The sequence below is a fragment of the Camelus bactrianus genome, chromosome 21, assembly GCF_048773025.1.
Source record: "Camelus bactrianus isolate YW-2024 breed Bactrian camel chromosome 21, ASM4877302v1, whole genome shotgun sequence".
NCBI classification, from domain to species: domain Eukaryota; kingdom Metazoa; phylum Chordata; class Mammalia; order Artiodactyla; family Camelidae; genus Camelus; species Camelus bactrianus.
Window position 1 is genome coordinate 16,426,675 of NC_133559.1, and position 22,807 is coordinate 16,449,481.

Below are 22,807 nucleotides of genomic sequence, written 5' to 3' on the forward strand. Positions count from 1 at the left end.
ATTTGAATTAATGTCTTTCTTCAACTCTGGTAATTTATCCTTGTTCTTTATTTCTGGAACATATTTTAAACACACTTTAAGGATATTGACTTTTTAAACTTTTTTAAAACTTTTGTTGTTGTTGTTTGTTTGTTTTTTATGAGGAGGAGGTAATTAGGTTTGTTTATTTATTTGTATTTGGAGGAGGTCCTGGGGATAGAACCTGGGACCTCGTGCATGCTAGGCATGCGCTCTACCACTTGAGCTGTACCCTCCCTGCTTAAACGAACTTTAAGCTTTCGAAATTGATCCTTTATATCTTTAACTTTTCTCTTGTGTTTTTCATTTCTTAACTTTTTATACTTTGTTCTTGGAAATATATCCTGAATTTGATCGAATTGTTCCTATGTTCTCGTTTTTTATGATTGTCATTTATATATTTATCCAAAATTGTATTTTTAATTTACAAGAACTTTTCTTTTTTCTGATTCCTCCTTTTTACAGCCATCTATTTTTAATTTGTAGGTACAGTACAAATTAGAATTGTGTTTAACTTGTTTCTTCTGTCCTCGATTCTGCTTACTCATTTTGTTGTTTCTTTTGTGCTGTGGATGCCTTTCATTGTCCGGTGATTTTTGGTTATTTAGTCATAGTGATGAATGCAAGACTGTATTATTTAGTATCAGTCACTGGTGGGGCTTTTTCTACCATTGTGCAGCATCCTCTCCTCTGACTGAAAGGGAGCTGTGAGCTGTGAATGTGGGGAGAGAACTGCCTGTGGGTGGAAAGCAGGCAGGCAGACCAGGCTCTGCCCTCACACCTCCTTCAAATGAGTGGGATGCCTGTGCTTACACTAGTCCTTAACCTTCCACACTCACATTTTTATTTCCCTTGAGGAATGATGGTTGACATTAGTTCTCCTCAGATGAGAAGTCTGGCAGAGGGAGAGAAAGTCCCACTGACAGGGCTGGTGTGTGGACAGTCTGGTCACCCTGATGTCTGCCGTTGTTCCCGCCTTCTGCCTCAGTATTGACAGCTCTGAGCTTGGAATCCCCTCAGGGCCCCATAGGGTAAATGATTCTCACCCTTATCATAGTCTTCTACTGTGCCTTTCTGGACTGTGGTTGGTTTTCCTACCACCCAATTTCAATTTCTTCGTCATTTCTGCAAATATGTCAGAATCTCATCTCCTCCGATCCCTGTCCCCGGAACTCTCACTCCCTTTTTTATTCCTTTACCGTTATTTGGTTAGGATTTTAGAAGTGAAGGAAAAAAACATAACTATCTTGTCTGATTGACATGGTCGTTTTTATTTTCCTGATATCTTCCATAGTGCTTGGCACAAAATAGGTCCTTGGTAAACTTTTCTAGAATAAATACAAGAATGATCATGGCTGTACTGCTCCAGAAAGATATGTGTTCCATTGTGTCTTTAAAACTTGCAAAAATTCCACAGCCCTTAATAATCTCAACTAGACATGCTGTTCCCCCAGTTATTTTTCTAAGATAGTATTTCATAATGAACCATATGCAACTCTATACCTGTTATCAGGCCCTCCCCATTCACTTCTTCCCCTACCCATGGCAGTGACTACTCTGTCTCTATGGCTTTGCCTGTTCTGGACACTTCATATAAATGGAATCATATAATATATGACTTTCTATATCTGACTTCTTCCATTTAGCATATTACCTATGTTGCAGAATATATTAGGACTTCATTACTTTTTATGTTTGAATGATATTTCATTGTATGAGTATGCCATATTTTGTTTATTATTCACAAGTTGATGAAAGTTTGAATTGCTTCCAGTTTGGGCCCATTTTGAATACTCTTGCTGTGAGCATTCATGTACAAGTTCTTATGGGTTATATGTTTTCAATTCTCTTGGGTATATATTTAGGAATGGAACTGAACAACTTTATGCCAAAAAAAGTTAAGCAACTTAGATGAAATGGACAAATTCTGAGAGACAAATTACCAAAACTGACCCCAAAAGAAATAGAAAACCTAAATAGACTTAAAACAAGTAAAGTAAATGAGTCAAAAAGAAATGCCCAGGCCCAGATGGCGTTAGCAGTGAATTCTGTCAGATACTTTACAAAGAAGTAGGAGGTGATCTTTAATAATCTCTTCCAGAACATACAGGAGGAGGGACAACTCATTGTATGAAGCCAATATTACCTTGACAAAACTATCACAAGAAAAAAATTATAGACCTGTGTCCCTCATGAAAATAAACATAAAAATCCTCAACGAGATCTTAGCAAATCAAATCCAGCAACATATAAAAAGATTATACATCGTGGCCAAGGAGGGTTTATCCCAAGAACGTAAAGTTAGTTTAATAACTGAACATCAATTAATGTAATATACCATAGTAATAGAAGAAAGGACCAAAGACTTCGTGATCATCTCAATAGATACAGAAAAAGCATTTGACAAAATCTAGCAACACCCATTCATGTTAAAACCCTGGAATAGAAGGTACTTCTTCACCTGACCAGGAGCATCTACTAAAAAACCTACAGGTAACAGCATACTAAATGGAGAAAGACTTGAATGCTTTCCACCCTAAGACTGGGAAGAAAGCAAGAGTGTTTGCTCTCACAGACTTCTAATTAGCATTGTATTAGAGATTATAACCAGCTTAGCAATGGAAAAAAAATTTAAAACATCCAATTTGGAAAGGAAGGAGTTAAAACTGTCTTTGTTTTCATTATCCTGTATGTATAAAATTCCCAAGGAATCCACACACCAAAAAATGTACTAGGACTAATAAATGAATTCAGTGTTGTTGCAGGATACAAAGTCAGTATATAAAAACTCAGTTGCATTTGTATATATACAAATACTCTGTCTCTATGGCTTTGCCTGTTCTGGACACTTCATATAAATGGAATCATATCATATATGACTTTCTGTATCAATGAACTGTCCAAAAAACTTAAGAAAATTATTTTATTTATAATAGCTTCAAAAAGAATAAAATGCTTATGAATAAATATAACAAAAGAAGTACAAGACTTAAACAGTGAAAACTGGCAGTTTGCTGAGAGAAATTAAAGAAGTTCTGAATAAATGGAGAGATATTCCATCTTCATGGTTTGGAAGACTCAGTATTCTTAAGGTGACAGTTCTCTGTAAATTGATCTATAAGTTTAATACATTCATAGTCAAAATTCCAACAGGTTGTTGGGGTTTTTTTTGTTTGGTTGGGTTTTTTGTTTTGTGGAGGTTTGTTTGGGGTTTTTTGTTTGTTTGTTTTGTTTTTTTGCAGTAATTGATAAACTCATTCTAAAATATATATAGAAGGGACCCATCGTAACCAAAACAATTTCGAAAAAGAATGAAGTTAGAGGACTTTCATATCCTGATTTCAAAGCCTACAAGGTGCAGTAAACGAGAGAGTGACGTCAGCACAGGGATAGACATACAGATTAATGGAACAGAAACAAACCTTTAAGTGTGTGCTTTATTTTTGACACAGGTACCAAGAAAATTCAATAGGGAAAGGAAAGTCTTCAGCAAATGGTTCTGGGACAATTGAATATCTTCATTCATGAAAATAAATTAGACCCTTACCTGATACCATGCAAAAATTAACTAGACAGGATCAAAGGCCTAAATGTAGGAAATAAAACTTCTAGAAAAAAAGTAAGAGGAAATCTTTTGTGACCTTGGATTAGAGAGATCATAGCTACAGCATAAACCATAAAGGGAAAAAAAAAAAAAGATAAATTGGACTTCATCAAAAGTAAAATCTTTTGTACACCGGGAGACACCTTTAAGAAAATGAGAAGACAAGCTGCAGACTGGGAAAAGCATTTGTAAATAACATATCTGATAAAAGAATCATATCTCGAACACATAAGGAACTCTTAAAACCCAATAGTAAGAATACAAACAACATAGTTTCCTTAAGGGACAAAAGATATTAATATACATCATACCAAAGAAGACATAGGAATGACTAATAAGCACATTAACGCTCAACATTATTACTCATTAGAGAAATGCAAATTAAAGCCATAATTAGATACTAATTCATACTCATTAGACTGGCTATAATCAAAAGCCCCTAAATAACAAGTGTTGGCAAGGAGCTAGAGAAACTAAAACCCTCATACATTGCTAGTGGGAATGTAAAATGATACAGCCCCTTCGGAAAACACTTTGACAGTGTCTTTAAAAGCTAAACACAAATTTACCATCTTACCCAGCAGTTCCCTCAAGGGAAATGAAAACATGTCTACACAAATGATCATAGCAGTATTACTGGTAATAATCAAAGACTGGAAACAAACCATTACCCATCAACTGGCGAATGACTATTAACGCCGTGTGGTCTGTCCTTGCAGTGAAATACTTTTCAGCCAGAAGAAGGAAGTACTGATTTGTGCTGCACCATGGATAAACCTTCAAAACAGTATGCTAACTGAAAGCAGCTAGATGCAAAGGACTACAATCGTAATCGTATGATTCTATTTATGTGACATATCCCAGAAAGGTGAATGTATAGATACAAGAAGCAGATGACTGGAGGCTGTAGGTGGGAGCGCTGAGTGACTGCAGATAGGCACAAGGGATCTTTTTGGGGTAATAAAAGTATCACAAACTGGATTGGGGTGGTGGCTGTACCACTGTATAAATATGTTAAAAATCATTGAATTTTACACATAAATGGGGTGAATTTTGTGATACAAATTGTACCTCACTAAAGCTATTTTTTCAAAAAGATGCAGTGGATGCTTGCTTGGGTAGCACATATACTAAAATCAGAATGATACAGAGAAGGGGGTTAGCAGATACAAACTACTATACATAAAATAGATTAACAACAAGGATTTACCGTATAGCACGGGGAACTATATTCAATATCTTCTTAAAACCTATATTGGAATATAGTCTGAAATATATATAAATATATATATACTGTATATATTTAACTGAATCACTTTTCTAAACACCTGAAACTAAGACATATGGTGAATCAACTATACTTCAATAATTATTTTTAAAAAAACTTTTTTAATTAGAAAACATGAGGTTGGAAGCAGGAGGTTGTGGCACACACTGTATTCTCGCATATAACTTCCTACTAACCTTGTGAGGCAGGTGATAGCATCTTATTTTGTTGTCAAGGACATTGAAGCTCAGCAAGCATCACTTTTCTGATCAAAGTTGTCCAAGTAATTAAGTATCCAAGAATTTAATGTCATAAAAGGTATATATTGATTAAAATGTGATTCACTGGCCGGGAGAGTTAATTTGAAGACCACATTAAATTATTATACTCTAGTGCTCATGTGACATTTATACTGAGGACACACAGAATGTGGTTGGAAGATAACAACCAAAAAAAAACTACTTTGGATGGTTTCTGGAGCCATCATCTTTTAGCCCAGGTTAAATTCGCTGATGAGATTATTGGGATTTTCTTTGTATACATGTGGGATTTTAAGAAAGTGATACTGAGGTGGCCTGAAAATGGCAGTGGGGAGTAAAGAAAAGGCTACTGTAAGCCTTTAACCTCAAGATATGAGCAGTTTCAGTTTCAGAACTTTGAAAGGGAAGTGGTACCCGTAAGTAAAATCAGGTTAGATAAGGTGAGAGATTGGTTAAGAAAAGATTGAAATTATATTGAAATTTCTTATCAGTAGACAAGAAACGAGAAAAGACATTTACCTTTCTATAGAACACGGGGCAGGTCTTAGGAGAAGAATGTCAAAGTGAAAAAGAATGTATGAGTCTGCCAAACGTAGGACCCAACAGAGCATCAACTGCTCAGTGATATAAATTGATCTGAGAGCTTTAGACCTGAACAAATAATGAAACTGTGATAAATAATATCCCCAAAGATGTACTTACAGACAGCAGCAGTAAAGAGCAGAGTCATCTTTTTTTTTCCATTTTTCAGTTTTATTAGGTAGAATTGTTACAATTTGACTGCACATACGCATATTTATTTTTGAAAAGGACAGAAAGAGAAGTAAATCCTCCCTTTTCAGTTAACAATAAGATATCTTGGTTGGTTCCTTTTTTTTTTTTTTTTTTTTTTTTAAGAAAAAATAAGACAGATGGATTTGGGGGATGAAAAAGAAATATGTTTACCCAATTCATTCAGAGACTGCCTAACACTTTTGTGCAGCGTGATAGGAGGTGGGAAAAGTAGAGTCAGTTCTGAAAATAGATGGGTGTCTGATTTTCTCCCAGCTCTGTGATACGTGAAAAAAAAATTTCCTTAGAGTTAATGAGATGAGAGTTGAATTCTGTGTGCTTTTCGTAGAGACCAGAAGAAGACTTCAAAAAGATTTTAAAAAGAACAAAACTGCCTGAAGTTTTAATAAGGCTGTTAGGAGAGAAGCCTTCTATGCTTGATAGATTTTATCACAAAGAAAGTTCTTTTACATACATCTTTTTTCTGATGTGTTTATAGGTTTGAAATACTTATTTTGATTGGTCTAGTTCTTCTATCATCTTTGAAGTCTTTTGAACCTCTCTAAAGTATTACAGTGAAATTTTAAAGATGCTTTTTGTCTTTTTGAGTTCTCTATCCAGGGAAAATACCACTTAGGTTCTGCCTTATACATATATGTAGTTGACTATATCCTAGAACATAGTGGCTTTCGCTAAATTAAGTTCCAGCTAGCTCAGGCAGCCTGTTTCTGTAGTATGTAGCGTTTACCAGTAACTGAAATAACAGGATAATTGGCATCTTCTGCTTTATGGAACATTATCAATACCTTGTGCCTTATGAGTCATTTCTACTTTAGGCAAAGGGACTTAACACTCTTTAAGCCACACTTCTGGAATCCACCAAGCCTAACTTCTAGAGATATTTTAGACCTGTGCTATCAATGTGGTAAGCACTAGACTCGTGGCTTTTAGACATACAAAATGTGGCTAGTTGAAATTGAGATGTGCTTTTCAAAGATTTACTATGAAAAAAATAACTCAATTTTTAAATATTATTTTATGTTGAAATGATAATATTTGGATATATTGGGTTGAATAGAGTATAAGACTGAAATTAATTTCACCTATTTCTTTTTATTATTTTCAATAAGACTACTAGAAAATTTTAAATTACACGTTCATATTTCTATTGGACAACATTGGTATTTCACATTAAACAATTTCAGTGAATGTGTTTAAGTTTTCAATGATTTTTTTTTTCTTTTTTTGGCAGGGTAGGGGGGAGGTCATTAGATTTGTTTGTTTGTTTGTTTGTTTGTTTTTAGAAGAGGTGGTGGGGATTGAACCCAGGACCGCGTGACTGCTAAGGGTGCAATCTACTGCTTGAGCCATACCTCCCTCCCTCAATGATATTTTTAATGTTAGTTATTTGTATTCAAATAATGATTTTCTAGATCTTTTCTTTCATAGATCTTTTTTCTGAGATTTTTTATGCCAACTTTAATGAGATTCATGATATCATTGTGTGTTGTTCATTGTTGTTTCCATGAATAAGAAAATGTTAACCACAGGAGACTTTTCGAGAGGCGATTTTCATTACAGAATAGCTGCTTAAATTTTTTAATGCAAAGAAGACATCTAGACATATGCCGTTAGTTATTTTCATCCTATTTCTTTGCATGTTGTTATTGACACTTATTTTAGAAAGAGACGTACCTTTTAGTTTTTCTTGCCTTCATTGTTTTGTTTTGATTTTTCTATAGAGACTACTAAGGAGATTTCTGAATGAAGAGCTTTTCAGAAGCTGGGGTTCTTTTGCTTATGTGTTTCTTCCCCGGAGCAGTTACGTTCTGTAGCTAGAGCTTCTCTGATTTTTTTTTCAAATAGGAAATTGCAATTGGGAAGCTGTGTTCTCTGTTTTGTGGTGACTTTATTGCTTTTGCCTCTTACAGTAGGATTCATGGTTTTGGTTCTTGAAATGTTTGTTTTTGTGGTATTTTCCATAAAAACACTAAACTAGGTTAATAAAAAGATATATTTAGAGGTTACTGGGTGGTAGATTAATTACTCAGTTGATTTTAGAGTACAGCTGAATAAAGCAGCCATTCTTCCAGAAACATTTACAGGTCAGTTTCTAACCTGATTCTCTTTTCAGGCACTACAGACGCCACCTCCAACAACACTGCGACCGTGATTTCCACAGCGCCTCCGGCTCCCTCAGCGGTCACGTCGCCCTCCCTGAGTCCCTCGCCTTCCGCCTCAGCCTCCACCTCTGAGGCATCGAGTGCCAGTGAGACCAGCACAACACAGACCACCTCCACTCCCTTGTCCTCTCCTCTCGGGACCAGCCAGGTGATGGTGACAGCGTCAGGGTTGCAAACAGCAGCAGCCGCCGCCCTCCAAGGAGCTGCACAGTTGCCAGCAAATGCCAGCCTTGCCGCCATGGCTGCTGCCGCAGGGCTGAACCCAGGCCTGATGGCGCCCTCACAGTTTGCAGCTGGGTAAGGCACTTTCTCATCTGCTTCACGTCTGAGAAACAACTAGGAGGTGTTCCCTGCAGGTATTCTTAGGCGATACTTCTCATCACCACCTTAAATGTGGGGAAAAAAAAAAAAGAAAAAAAAAAAACTCTTTAAAGCCACAATCTCTCTGAAATGGGGTGAGCTATAGTAGTGAAAGGACTTTGATTATGGTTGGACTTAGGTTTCTTAACAGGGCAGTAGTCCATATCTTTATTTCCAGATGAAGACCCAGAACACCAGGCCACAGGCTATACCTGGGTAATGGGGCAGGTAGGAAGCCCAGAAATCTTGGCTCTGATTTTTATGTCTTTGCCATTATGTCTCAACTGTCTGCTTTCTAATTCTCAAACACAAATAAGAGATACAGTAGTAAGATTTCCCAATTGTATATTATCATCAAACATAAGAATTATTTTGTATATTTTTTTGCTGTTTTTTTTTTTTTTCCCTCATGTTTTGGAAAAAAAGAGAGAGAATGAAGCAATTCAGAGTCAGAATGACTGCAAGTTTTACATTTTGTGGGGGCCATAACCTTGTTTTGCTTTGTACAAGTGAGCATCAGGGAAAGCAGATAACTCAGAAGCAGTAACCAAACCATGTAAGAATATAAAGAGGGCAACAGATAATTCCATGTGCTTCTGGAACTGTATTTTCCTTTCTCTCATCCCTGTGGGGGTGCTGTCAAACTGACAATGTGTCTGCCTTATAGTAAAGTGACTCTTTTGGACTTGCAGAGGAGCCTTACTCAGTCTCAATCCAGGGACCCTGGGTGGTGCCCTCAGCCCAGCTCTGATGAGCAACAGTACACTGGCAACTATTCAAGGTCAGTAGATTTTTTTTTTCTTTAATGCAGGAAGTCTGCTTTGCTAGAGGTCAAAGTGATGGGAAGAGCTAGTTGAATTCATAATGCTGACTAACTTGAGGACCAAGAAAGTGTCCTTGTAAAAAACCTCTGTAGGTGTCAGTTTGTAAGAACCGGAAATATGCTTAGTTTGGTGTACTGCGAGAAACCAAGCCTTTTATGCTGATATTTATCTTCTGATAGAAATAGACTTGGAGGCAGAATTTCCCCCTAAATTTATCCAAAAAGTCATCTGAGACCCATCCCCAGGCAAATTCGACCAAGTAAAATTTCCCAGTCCTCATCCTCATCCCCAAGAGAACCATGTACAAGAAGGCCTTATAATGAATTAACATTGGAGCATGTTATGCAGGCTTCAAGAGTATTTTTAATTCTTGTTAAGTTCTGCCCTGTGTATATCCCCATCATTATAGGCATATATTCTATTGGATTATGTCTCTTTTCCAAGCCAGATGGCTCCCTTTTGGCCTTAGCATGTGATCCAGTCCAAAATGAGTCTAAATCCACTCACTGCATATATTGAAGGATTTGCCTTTTTTAGCTTCTGAACTTTGTCTCTGAAGATGCTTGCTGTTGCATGGTTCAGGGAAACAATTTGAGAGACATCCCTATATGAATCAGAGAAATATTTTTCTTAAAGTCAAAATGGTTTGTGCTTAAATTAGAGTTCTTGGGGCCAAAAATAAGCTATTAGCCAACTTCAATTAAGATTAGTGTTTCATGGATGGTATCTCTACAGTATACTGTAGACAGTGTTAGTTACACACAAATCCAGAACATGACCTAGATTACCTTACATTATATTGACATTCTCATTGACTAAATAAAGCATATGTGAAATTGATGGTTAGATCTGTAAAGCTTTTGTTATCCAAGAATTTCTTTTTGGAATGAAATTTGTGATAAATCACTTTTTTTTCTTGCATTATGGTCTATCTCTGGGCTGTAGCGATGCTAAAAAGGCAAAATGCCCTCCATAGGGCAGAGTTGAGGACAGAACAGATGCTCTCTGGAAAAATCCAGAACTGGGCTATGACCCTAAGCCTGAAATCTCAGGAAACTTCAAGCTGTACCAAGTCTCACTGTTTTGTACTCTTTGTATGATCATGTCCAAAGTCAGGGACAAGCCTTCCGTTCTTCTAGCTTTCCTTATGTATTATGTAAGTAGGCAATGAAATTTTTAATGCCATTAGAAAAACCCTCAGATATACATGTGAGAATGTGGTTACAAAGGTGAGGGGATAGTAGTGGGGTTGTCAGCCAACAGGAAATGATAATAAATGAGAGTGCCGGTTATTTTAAAGAAAATTTTGCTGATGCCTTCTGTGGAGAAGCAATAGCATCATAGAAAAATTCTTGTGCATTAAACCAAGTCCTGACTTCAAATAACCCATCCAGGGCCCCTGTGTCGGTGCACTCCTGCTTCCCGCCTGCAGTAGACTCATCTTAATTTCAATGCCTTAATCACTGTAGCTAGTTTGTCTTTTGAATGGAGGTAGTCTAAAATCAATAATCTGCATTAAAAACAGAATTACTGTATTAACAAATATTTCTAGGTAGATGAAATAAAATTGAGATTTGAAGATAGGAATCTGACTGATTCATTAGACAGTTCTTAACTGTCTCACCTATCCTGTTCATACTGTTTCAGTTAGATTTTTCAGTCCTTCAGGCTCTTTCAGAATTATAAATAAACTAGTTGGTGACAATATAGGACTGTGATGAAGGGGAAGAAAATCAGTTAAGGGCTACACGTTTTCCAACTGGGTTGTAGGAAAACTCAGTACATTTGATGTGTTGTTGGCTTCTCCAGGATGATACTAATGTTCTCCTTTCTGCCTGTTTTGGGGGGGGTTTGTCTGTAGCTCTTGCTTCTGGTGGCTCTCTTCCAATAACATCACTGGATGCAACTGGGAACCTGGTATTTGCCAATGCAGGAGGAGCCCCCAACATCGTGACTGCCCCTCTGTTCCTGAACCCTCAGAACCTCTCTCTGCTCACCAGCAACCCAGTTAGCTTGGTCTCTGCCGCTGCAGCCTCTGCAGGGAACTCTGGACCTGTCGCCAGCCTTCATGCCACCTCCACCTCAGCTGAGTCCATCCAGAACTCTCTCTTCACGGTGGCCTCTGCCAGCGGGGCCGCCTCCACCACCACCACCGCCTCCAAGGCACAGTGAGCCAGGCTGGGTGTGAACGGGCTGCCAGCCTGGCTGAGACTGAAACGTGATTGGCTTCCTCCCGCCGTGTTGCGAGGGCAAGGGAGAGGAGGGAGAGAAAACACATGCCGGAAAAAAAAGGATGGAGACGGGACATTTGCCTAATTTTGTAATAAAACACTGTCTTTTCAGGATTGCTTCATGGATTGGAGAACTTTCTAACCAAAAATTAAAAAAAAAAAAAAAAGCAGAAACAAAAAGTCAAAAACAAACAGACAAAAAATAAGTGAAAGGACTACTTACCATTTCCAGCAGTCATGAAGACGAGTTAAGGTGGGTTACCAATTACAATATAGGAAGGGGATTTCTTGTTTGTCTAAATTTCTTTTTTTTCTTAAAAAAAAATCATTTTTATGGGTCTGTTGTACAGGCCATTAAGTCATAACAAGGTGTTTATAATCGTATCAATTGTGTTGGGGGTTCCTTTCTTAACTGGTACAACTTAGGCAGGCCTGTATTACTGTATCTCTATTATTATTGTTGTTGTTATTGTTTTTTTATATATATATAGTTTGGACATGTTTATCTCTTGCTCCTGGATCCTGTTTCAGCGAGCTCCCACACTGTGGGGCGGGGGGGGGCTTGGGGTCGGGGGACTTACGTTCTTAGCTGCGGGGAATGTTCTTGCTGGTTTCCTTACCCCTGATGACTCTTACAGAGGTGCTAGAAAATTATTTTCTTTTGCCACTTATGCAAGAGGCTTGGTGCAGAAGCTGAAGGCAGTGTGTGTAAACACTCCCACTCCACACACGCCCCCTCCCCCCCATCAGGTGGTGCCTTTGGAGCACTTTTGTGTAGGAAGGAATTCCTGCTGAACTGTAGCTCTCACTCACCCCGAATCATTGAATGACCTGAGGCCCAGATCCTGTGGTGCCGCAGCGCTGCTCCCTGCTCCTTCCAGCGGGAGCGGCTGCACCCGTTGCAGGGCAGGATTTGGTTCCGAAGAGCAAAGACTACTGCAGACACCTGACTTGGTGGTTCTCCTGATTTCTTGTCTCCTGAAATGCTCCTACTGTTGGTGTGTTTGTTTGTTTTTTTCCATTTTGTGGAAGTTTTTCAACCGAACTTCCTTTAACTTACTTGGCAAAGAACGAAAAGAACTTACTGAAATTGGGAAACTTTTCCCTTCTTTTGTTTTCTGAAAGAACTTTACTAGACTGCTTTCCATTGGTTATAGATCACCAAAAGAGGTGTGATGAGGAGAGTCTGAGGGTAGCACCTTTTCCTCTAGCCACAGACTTCCTTTTCACCAGATGGCTTGTTAATTCCTCCAACCCTGATGCTCTCTTTGGGCCTCTGACTAAAGAAGGCGCTCATTAGCTGGGCGTGGGATCTATAGGACCTTTGAAAGCCTTTGAGCAGGGACTTCACACACACTTCAAGTGTCTCCTTGGTTTGTTAGTGATGCTCCTGCTTAGGTCGGTCTCAATGGCAGTACACATCTCTGTGTTCATTGTAGAAGGTGATTAGCTTCTGGAATTGTTTTCAGGGTATTTCTAGACTATGTAAATGAGCCCAGGAAAAGGAAGTGTGTATGGGAGTAGATGAAGAGGAATGAGGGTAACTTGGAAATTAGATTCCCCTTTTTGTCAGTGTTCTATTATTATAGTATCTGTATCCAGAAAATTCCCCAAAGACTGAATCACTGCAATGCAGCTCATCTGAGCACCCTTCTAATTGGAGTTAAAGGTTCCCATCTGGTGTCCGTGGGTGCTTGCTTACATCTCCAGTGGTCCCACGAGTGCACTTTTACCCCCTTGGAGCTGGGGGCTGAGAGCGAAGTTACAGTAACGTTGTTTCACTTGCTCTGCTTGTGTCCACAAGGGAGCGTGGATTCTGTGTATTTGTCTCTTCACCATGTTGGGAAAGGCAGTGATACAGACACAGTGTGTATTTTTGTTTGTGATCATCCAAGTGGGAGACAGGCATATTAATATTAAAAGGCCAGAAACATTTTAGTCCCCTTGTTAATTTTTCTTCTGATACTTCTGTCTTCCCATTTTATTTCACACAGTAATTTAATTACTACTCTCACCTTCCTAAAATCCCTCCAAAATCAGTGAACTGCAAGCAGGGAAACTAACAAATGTCCATCCACCGTTTTTATGTGTGGTGTTTTGTTTTGTTTTTTTATGTTGTTTTTTAAACTAAGCTTGAACCAAAGTCAATTTTTAGCAAGCTGCTGTACTAATGGACTAGTTTATATCGTGCGGTTCAGACACATTGAGGAGATAGATGCTACTGACAATTTCTTTTTTCATTTGTCTTTATTAATTTTATATAAAAGTTGCTGCTTGTTTTAATCTTTTATGTTGGTAAATCGTAATATCCTCTGGGCAGACATTAACTTGAGTTTTAACTAGTTTATTTCGTTTGGTGTGTAAATAGAATAGCAGTGTCAGTTACTAATTTTTCTCCTCTCCATCCCGCTATGTCTCTGATGTAGTTGAATTTAATCTTTTATCCTGACTTGATATCTCTAATGTTAGTCTGTGCAAATGATCTTAGGGCTCTCAGTAACACTGGAGCTGCCCGTGGTGATGAGTCCCTCCCTTGGGAGCAGTAAGTTCAGAGGAAGGATTCAGGGAGGGGAATGCTGGATTAGAGGTTATAGCATTAATTTCCCAAAACTGCTACCAAAGGAAGTGTTGAGTCCCAAGGGGCTCAAGCCCTATGGATTAGGAGGAAGAGCAAGGAAAGGCTGTGTTTGTTTTCCTGTGTGGTTCAAAAGATGCTCCCTCTCCTAAATAAGATTCACTGTCAGACTTTAATATTAAAAAAAATACTGAGCTTTAAATGTCAGTATGATGGTCTTCTATTCCCTGCCCTGTCTGTAGTCTCCAGTCAGTTTGGGATAAGGGGATTCTGCCTTTGTTTGTGCGTGTGTGTGTGGATCACTTTATGAGGATAAATTTTAAACCAGCATAAAAACCTGTGTTTAAAAGAAGAAATAAATCCTTAGGCAAAGGTAACTTTTAGAATTTTTTCCTTTTTTTCTCTTATTTTAAAACAAGTTGTGAAATGAAAGGTACACTTATGCATGTCCGCACAGAACACTAACACAGCTTGTTGGCGGGTGTTTAGCTTAAAACTGACTCCCATCATCATCCCTAGAGTTTCTGCAGATCGTACTACTTCACGACTCAACCTTTAGCCCTTTTTTACTTCATATCTTTTTTATCATCTCAAGAAATGCTTTTTGAATTGAATGAATCTCCTGAGCTAAGGTACTCAGACTTAACTTTTAGCCATCTTATATGGGAGAGTCTGGAAATTAAGGAGGACCATTTGACCAAAGAGAGGTCAAGAGGAAGGGCCAGATAGATCATGACAGTTCCTTGTGTCACTCTTCTCTTTTCCCCTTAATGTTTATGCAGGTTTTATTTCATCTCTAAGTTTGGTTAACCCATATTAAGCCAAAGACTAATTCTAAATGGATTTATAGCGATGCTATATTTGCCCATAGTAATGGGCCCTCCCTAGGGCATGGTGAATGTAATTGTCTGAGTCCTGCTTCTCACAGGCAGTGCAGTTTGGTTGTGAACTTTGTACCCTGTACAAATCTCAAGGACAGAACAGAAAGACCTGGAAAAGGGCTTCTCAGAGGAACAATATTACTGTTCCTGATTTAAGAAATAAGTTGAGTGCTATGTTTGTTTAAATGTTTCTAACATTACATAAGCATCATTTTAGAATTAAAAAATTGTTCCTGTTCATTCATTACCTGATATAAAACACGTTTCCTTTTATTTCTTTGATAAGGAAGATCAGTACCATCCCAATTTACTCAACTTATTACTAGAGAATTGGAACCAAAGGAATCCAGCTTTCGTTTCTATAGGACCAGACAGATTTGTACTTCACAGTAGCATTATTAGAAATTCACATTTTTTAAAGGGAAAATAAGATTAATTTTAAAAATTTTAGTGAGATTATCTTGCCAGTTTATTCTACACCATTCATTGTTGGGGAAGAAAGCACAACTATACCTCTTTTTTATATTACTTTGTTCTGTTATCCCCCATTTATTTGGGAAGGTGGAGGGAAACCTTGTCTGTATTATCCAGAAGCACAGATAACAACAATATTTAAAGTCAGCCCAATCTTTAAAATCAAATTTTCTGTTTAAATTGCTGGGAAAGCTGGATACATTTGCAAATATAGGGAATCAATGTCGATTTTTAAAGTTGTAAATCCTGATAACAAACATCGCAATTAGTGTATAATAGTAGATACTTGGCTTACAGATGAAGCTCCTTGTAGTTCATTCTAAAGTTGTTCCCAAACTATGTCATCCTCACAAAACTTTCCTTACCAAGAAAAACGTAAAATATGCTATAGGAAGCCAAGGTAGAGTGCAGACAGGGAGAGTCAGCAGGCCCTGAGCATCGGGGGCGATGAGAAGGCCAGAGGGCTGCGGTCCTGATTCAGACTTACTGCTGGGAGTCGGCTGTGGCCTTGGGGACCCCAAAAATCAGTCTGCAATTTGAGAACCCTCCGTTGAAGAAAAGCCTGAAATATTCGTTGTGAGAGTTGGTCAAATGCTCTCTTGTTAAATCAGCATCTAAAATTGATGGATTTACGGTTTATTTATTCAGGCCATGTTTTTGGCAGTTGAAAATGTTGAAGACTGTCAACACTAATAGAGAAAGAGCCTAAAAACCTGACATTTAAAATTACTCAAATGGGCGGGCATTGATGTATTCATTTGATCATAACCATTATGAGTTCACTTTTGTATATGTGAGTATAAAAGGCATGTAATGAAAAGCATTTAGTTTAATCAAAGCCCTGGCCGTTTTGAAGCCATTTGCAGTCTTAAAACAGTTTGAGGATGACACTTTATAAAGTGGTAAATTGTTGTCAGAACTTACCCTTAGTTTTGAGGAGGAAAAGTTCTCTGCCGTTCCTTTAAGAAGAGCTCAGATCAGCTGTTACATGTTTGCATAGATGGCACACATGGTACAAATGTGAACTTGGACAGGAATAGAATAAATTACTTTCATCATTAAAGGCTGATACTAATCCTGTTATGCTTCATTCTTTTCTTAATCCAAGGAGATGAAATGGGACACCCCTGAAATTTTCAGTAAGCTATTTGTAAGAATTCCATCCGGAGGGCAGGGAATATGTCTTTTGTCAGAGTTGTCCAGTTTCCACCCAGATTTCCATTTGATCCGTGAACTGTTGGTTTCTCTTGACCATCCTCATTCATGAAGCAGTTCTTTGTTTGGCTTCTTCTACTCTCGGCCTTTGCTAAAAGCAGTAAACTTCAGTGGATCTTGTGTTGGTTCTGTAAACCAGATCTCCTTTCCTCTCTTCCTCCTCTTCCTTTTGTCTGTGAATGGTGATACCTTAATCCGTGTGGGGAATGCTCGTAGTTAACAGCTAGCTTCTGGCACCTTCATAAAATACCTCAGTATAGCTTAGCATTGTTACAGAACTGGTTTTAAACTAAAAACCAAATAAATAAAAAGAAAAGAACTTTATAAGTAGTAGTAATAATTCTAGCTGTAGCGTGTAGTTGAACTGATTGATGTTTATTATGACTGATAAACATGACTGATGCTGTATGTACTTGCGATCCTGTTTATAGGGTTACAGTTTATAGGGTTACGGAGGGTGGGGAGGGGGGAGAGGAGAAGGTGACTGTGTTAGAAGGAAACATTGCGTTGCTCATGTGTGTGTGTTTGTTTTTCCTTATCTCTGTCTTGCCAAAGGAAACTTGATCATCCCTGTGATTGGGTTTGGGATTCGTTGGCCTCTCTGTGACCTGGCCTGCAGTGCAGTGTGTGGTGGCATGCCGGTTACACAGGGGTTGTCCAGTTCAGGATCCCCGAGGGCATTTACATCCCTTCCTGTGGCTGCCCGGGCCTCCCAGACCCTGCCAGCCTCTCCTGATAATTCATTACCTCTGTACGTAATAAGAGCTTAGGCAAAGGACGAGTGTGTGAATGTCTGAGTGTGTGGTTGAGAAATAGAGGCAGAAATAGACAAGCACCATTTAATTTGGAGAGGAAAGGAGAGATGAGTGATTGATGCATCTTAATCGAAGAAAATTAAAATTGTAAAACAGATGTGTGGGGGTTTTTTTTGTTTTGTTTTGTTTTGTCCCCCTCTGTCATGTTACTGAATGTTGTGCGAGGAGCACAGCACTTTAAAACCTCACTTCCTTTTCTCACACCAAGGCTAATTCTGTCTCAGCCAGAAACGTAAACAGAAAAACCAGACCAAGAAGTTGAAAGCCAACCTGCTCGCCTCACATCTGTGATCTGGTGTGACCTTTAGGGACTGGTTAGTTAGTGAGATTGAGGAGAGTCTTGTTTTTGGTGGGATGTGAATGAGAAATGATGCTGGTTTAGGAACAGTTTAGCGCCCTTCCCGGCCACACTCTGGGACAGATGTTCCTGGTTCCCCGAGTCCAGATATAGACTCTTATGTCCAGAAGGCTATTGTGTAATAAGCAAGCCATCTCACAGACCGGAAGTGGGATTCGGTTTGGATACCAAAGACACTGCATTGTTTCTCCTTACTTTTCAAAACAGGCAGAGGGAATAGGAGCAAAAAGCCAAAATTTGAAACAGCTTTACCTTTGTCTCCTTCCTTTCCCTCTCCCCTCTTTCCCCTCACCCATTCCCATTTGTCGAAGGAAGTCTTGTTCATCCTGGCTTTGGACAAGAGATTTATTTAGTCTCACTCCGCTGGCTCTGTAAAGATGGATACAGTTGCTCAGTGTGGCAGTAATATTCTTGGACTTGCTGGGGAATTTGAGAGGGTGGGTGGCAAACGATGGGGGCAGGATTCTTTTATGATTTCCCCTTTATCTGACACTTACAAAGAGAACCAGTACAGCCTCTCTGAATTCAGACGATATTTAGTTGTTCTGTCACTTGTAAAGGATAAGCATTTTCAAGAGCAGGATTACATCGAAACCCAAAAGACCTTCCTTTGTTCTCCCATGGAGCTGTATTGTTCCCAAATGTTTTTACAAGTGGGCTCTAGGGAGTTGAGTAGTTCATTGTTTTGTTGTGCTATTGAGGGGACACAGAAAGGAGGGGAGGAAAGAGAAGTTTATTGCTCTAGAATTCTGTCAAACAACCATCAGGCTGCAGAACTTCATGAAAGCTTTACTAATAATCTTACTGTTCTGACATTATGTAAAAGTGGTATTAATATTGTGTGACTTTTCAAAGCACTAGGTAGGTCAGGAAGCAGGGAACAGGGCTATTGAAGGTAAGAGCACTTGAAACAACAGTTGTGGGGAGACAGGGTGTGCGGGATGGAACCACTGCACGCGGACGTGAAGCGCCCATGATGACCCTTTCTGTGTCCCTGAGTCAGCCCTCTCCGTGCAGGGCTGTGCCACCTTCTGGTTCAAACCCAAGACCCTGTCAGAAAGTTCAGACCCCAAAACTGATTTACAGTTAAAAAAAGAAGTTGAGGTCTGCTGCAAAGTTCTCCCAAGTTTTCTCTGTTTACTTGTTCAGCATTGTTTTAGTTGAGTCAGCCACAGCCTCACAGAGGCAGCTTAAGTCTCCTTCCGTAACGTGGCAGCAGCATCGAGCTCGCACGTGGTAGATACCCCGAGGTCTGCAGGCAGAAGCCAGATACAGTGCCGTTTCAAAAATGAGACATCCAAACACTTCTTTAAAATTGGGATCTCCTTCGAATGAAAAAGGACAGAGCCAAGGAGAGAGAAGACTGTACCCCTACCTAGTCCTACAGTGTCTCTAAGTCTGAACAATATAGCAGGAAAGGAAATGCACTTTGAGAAGTTAAAACGACAGTCCTGTGAGGAAAGGCTGTAGTTGGAGGCGGGTGGGGCTGCCGTGTCTTTGGTTCCGGTCCTGCACAGGCTGCAGAAGGCGTGTACCTTCTGAGAGTAGAGTGGACCAGCCTGGTTGTGTTTAAAACTGCAGACAGTTGGGAGAGGGGAAAGGAGAGAGCCTATGACTTTGCAACTATATTACAGCGTTGGCTTTCCACAGCATGAACGGTGTGTCTCCCCTGAGGTCAGGTAAAGGGAGAGACAGACTTCTTCCAGCTTCTTACCTCTGCGGGAGGAGGCCTGTGTGCGTTACTCAGGCCACAGGGGGTCTCACTCCGAGGAAGTGCACCCCACCCCCGTTAGACCGTAGTTCCAGGCCCTACACGTGTGCTGGCAGCAGAGGCGAGGCGAGTAAGTGTGGGTTCCCGCCCACCACGAGCCCAGGAGCTGTTGTATACCTCATTTCTAACTCGGGACTGAGTAACTTGCTTTAACTTTCTCTAAACCCTACAGAGTTGCCAAGTCTGCCCTCCCTCCTCTAAGTAATGTTGAACTCTGGCCTATAGCATCATGGGACCTGTAGCCTGGGGTGGGACCTCCCAAAGCCTCTGAATGTCGCTGCTTAAAAGCTACTGCAAACTGAGGGCAAATTGCAATCTTCTCTTTTTGTTGCAAGGGGATTTTCAAAGGTCTCAACATCTGTTCCCCGCCACCCTGCCCTTAGGGCCTGGCCAGCCGCCCACACCCCCACCCCACACATCACCTCCTGTACTTGCCTTCTCCCTGGTGGGGGGAGGCCTTCCCCTTCCCCTGTGAGGCCTCAGGGTTCTGCTTGTTTTCAGGGCTTTGGGTGGAAGGGAAGACACCAAAGGCTCCTTTAAGCTGACTGCTGCATACACATTTCACTTTTTTCCTTTGACGTGACCAAAAAAAAAAAATCCAAATATTTAAGTTTTTATTATTATTAATATTATTATTATTTGACAATCTTATATCCAGTGGGCTCTCTAGAAGCTGCATCCCCCAGCCCTTTCACCTTTTCTTTGAATGTAGTTCCCAACCTTCGATTCCCACCCCCACTATTGAAAAAAAAGCTTTGCCAGGTCTTACTACTGCTGCTATAAGCCAGGGGAGGGTGGTTTCTTTGTTTTGTTTTGTTTTTTAAATTTCCAGCCAAAACCAAAGATTTTTTAATGATTGTATAAACTCAAAACAAACAAAAAAACCAAAGAAAAGGGAAGTCTTCAGCATCAATCCAGTCTGTGGCGTCCTGGCATTTAGAGGAGTGAGGCAGGGGGCAGAGGAGGGGCCTCTGACCACATTGGAAGGGCTGGGGTCTGTCTTCTGTGTTCCAGGGTTTGCAGAGGCGCATGCTCAGCAGCTTTGGCTCTTGCCAGCTTGTGAACATGCCATGGAACAAACTGGCATTTCAGATTTTCCAAAACAGTAGACAGAAGCCCACCACCACGATACCCACCCCACAGCCACCACGGTAATCCACCCTACAACAGCCACGGTCACCACAGGGGTTTTAGCACAAGGACTAGGAGGTGGGGGTGCCGCTGGGCCGCCTCTGGACTCCACAGAGTGGGGGGAGTTGAAGACACTGGCGCAGGATTGGCTGCTCTGCTGGGTGCTTTAACCTCTGGGGCAGTGGCAGTGAGTACATGCCGCCCATGTGCCCTTCTGAGCCTTTTCTCTCTTGTCCTTTACTGGAACTGCTTGGAAGTGGCTGTCTTGTTCGTGAGAAAACATACAGAGCGATTATCAAGCTTTTCGTTTCTTCTTTCGTAGCTGGTTTCCTTTTGGCAGCACCACTGTGCAACTATGCATTGTATTTCACGACCTTTTGTGCTAGGTAGATGCCTGTGACTTTTTAACTTGGGGGGGTGGGGGGATTGCAAATGAAGGAACTTTTTACATGGATCTTTTTAATCTCAGTTGATTGGGGGAGGGGGGATTTGGTTCTAGGGTCATACAAGCTCTATCCCAAAGCAAAATCCAAATGTTAATAATATTAGCCTGATGCAGATACCAAAGATAATTTCTTTCCTGCAGAACCTTAGACTTGTGTAATAAGTACGACTACCCAGCACTTGCATTAGTCTAACCTCAGTAATTCCAAAGCTTAGATGTATATTTTGGTATATTTCTGGGATATTAAAAAAAAATGTCGTTTAACTTGTTTGTTTCAGTGTAATGCTCTTAAAAGTCATAGCATGAAAATAACTGAACTGTCCTATTCTTAGTAGTTTGAAATAATAGTATTTTTGTATGTTTTGGGTGTGTCAATGTATGTATTAACATAACAGTTTTCACTGCCTAGGTGTTCATAATAAAAAAGAAAACAAAAAAGTTCCGAGTGTACATAATATTCAGTAATAAACTTCCACCGGGTTCAATTTGGATTGACTATTCGCTGATTACCGTTCCCATCTGGGATTTTGTTTTGTTCTAAAGAGACAGTGATCGTGTTTTCCTAAAGACGTTTTTCTTTCTCTGTCTTTAAATATCTTAACTCCTCCACCTTTTTCTTTTCTTTTTTCTTTTTTTAAATATTGATTCAGGGGTGTTTTTCCACTGTTGTCAAGGGAGGGCACAAGGGGGAATTGACCCCTTGGCCTCTCAAAACTTTTTGTTTTATGTACTTTAAAATGTGAGTTTGAGTTCTCTTTTGTGGAAACTTAAGATGTGGTGTAAATGATTCTTTCCAAAATTGTCCAGCAGCTTTAAAGAGGCAGTGACAATTTCTAAGTAGTTTATTGGGAGTCCTTACATTTCTCCTTAGATGACTTTGCAGTCTGGGTGGCTATTGTATAGCCTCACTGTCCCAGAGCACCTGGTTAGCCATTTCCCCTCTGATAGGAATCTTTTATAAGAATCAGCTGATAACTTGGATTGCGGGGCCTCGTTATCCAGGCCCCTGAGAAACACACGTTCTCTTGGTTTGGTTTTGAAAACGAAACACAAGCAACTTTTACACTTGGGGGAATGAGCTGGTACCTCCCGAGGCCTGAGGAGGTGGTGGGGAATATGAGCGGTGCTGTCTCTTTAAAAGTGCCCTTTCTATGATTCCCCTTCCTGGGGCCACCTGTGGGGGGCTGTCGGCTTGGGAGAGGTTGTGTAGGCGACAGTGAATCAGAATGAAATGGTAGATTTTTGTGTAGATGCATTTGTCTGCTGTAATTTTTTATATATATTAAACTTACTGTAACTGTACAGTTCATTTCTGTTGTAAAACATCATTAAACCATTTTCCAAGTGTTTTCACATTGTTTGAGTTTCTCTGAAGTTGTGTTGGTATTCGGAATGCTTCACACAACACATTCCCACACAGACTACTCACCTCAGCCTGCCAATTTATTTTTTCCGGCAGGTGCTCTCAGGAGTCCTTAGGGTCGCAGTAAGCCATTGGTTCTCCACCACCTTCGCCCCGGCTCCTGTACACTTCCCGCTGTGCTCCTTGGAGCCCTGTGACCATCACATTGCGCCTTCCCCAGGCCCTAGTGGCTTCCTGGGGCCCTGCATTGAGTGGCGGGGT

General features: G+C 40.0%; 1 protein-coding gene across 4 annotated transcripts in view; it reads left to right on the top strand.

Annotated features, from left to right (window-relative positions):
- POU2F1 (POU class 2 homeobox 1) overlaps positions 1–22,536 on the top strand; it is a 146,791-nt gene extending 124,255 nt beyond the window's left edge. For all 4 annotated transcript variants that reach the window (XM_074349755.1, XM_074349757.1, XM_045515856.2 and 1 more), the window contains 3 exons: positions 8,055–8,400; positions 9,156–9,244; positions 11,149–22,536. In XM_074349755.1, coding sequence (XP_074205856.1) covers positions 8,055–8,400; positions 9,156–9,244; positions 11,149–11,459 — 746 coding nt within the window. In that variant the 3' untranslated portion in view covers positions 11,460–22,536. The remainder of the gene's footprint in view (positions 1–8,054; positions 8,401–9,155; positions 9,245–11,148) is intronic.
- The last annotated feature ends 271 nt before the right edge of the window (positions 22,537–22,807 follow it).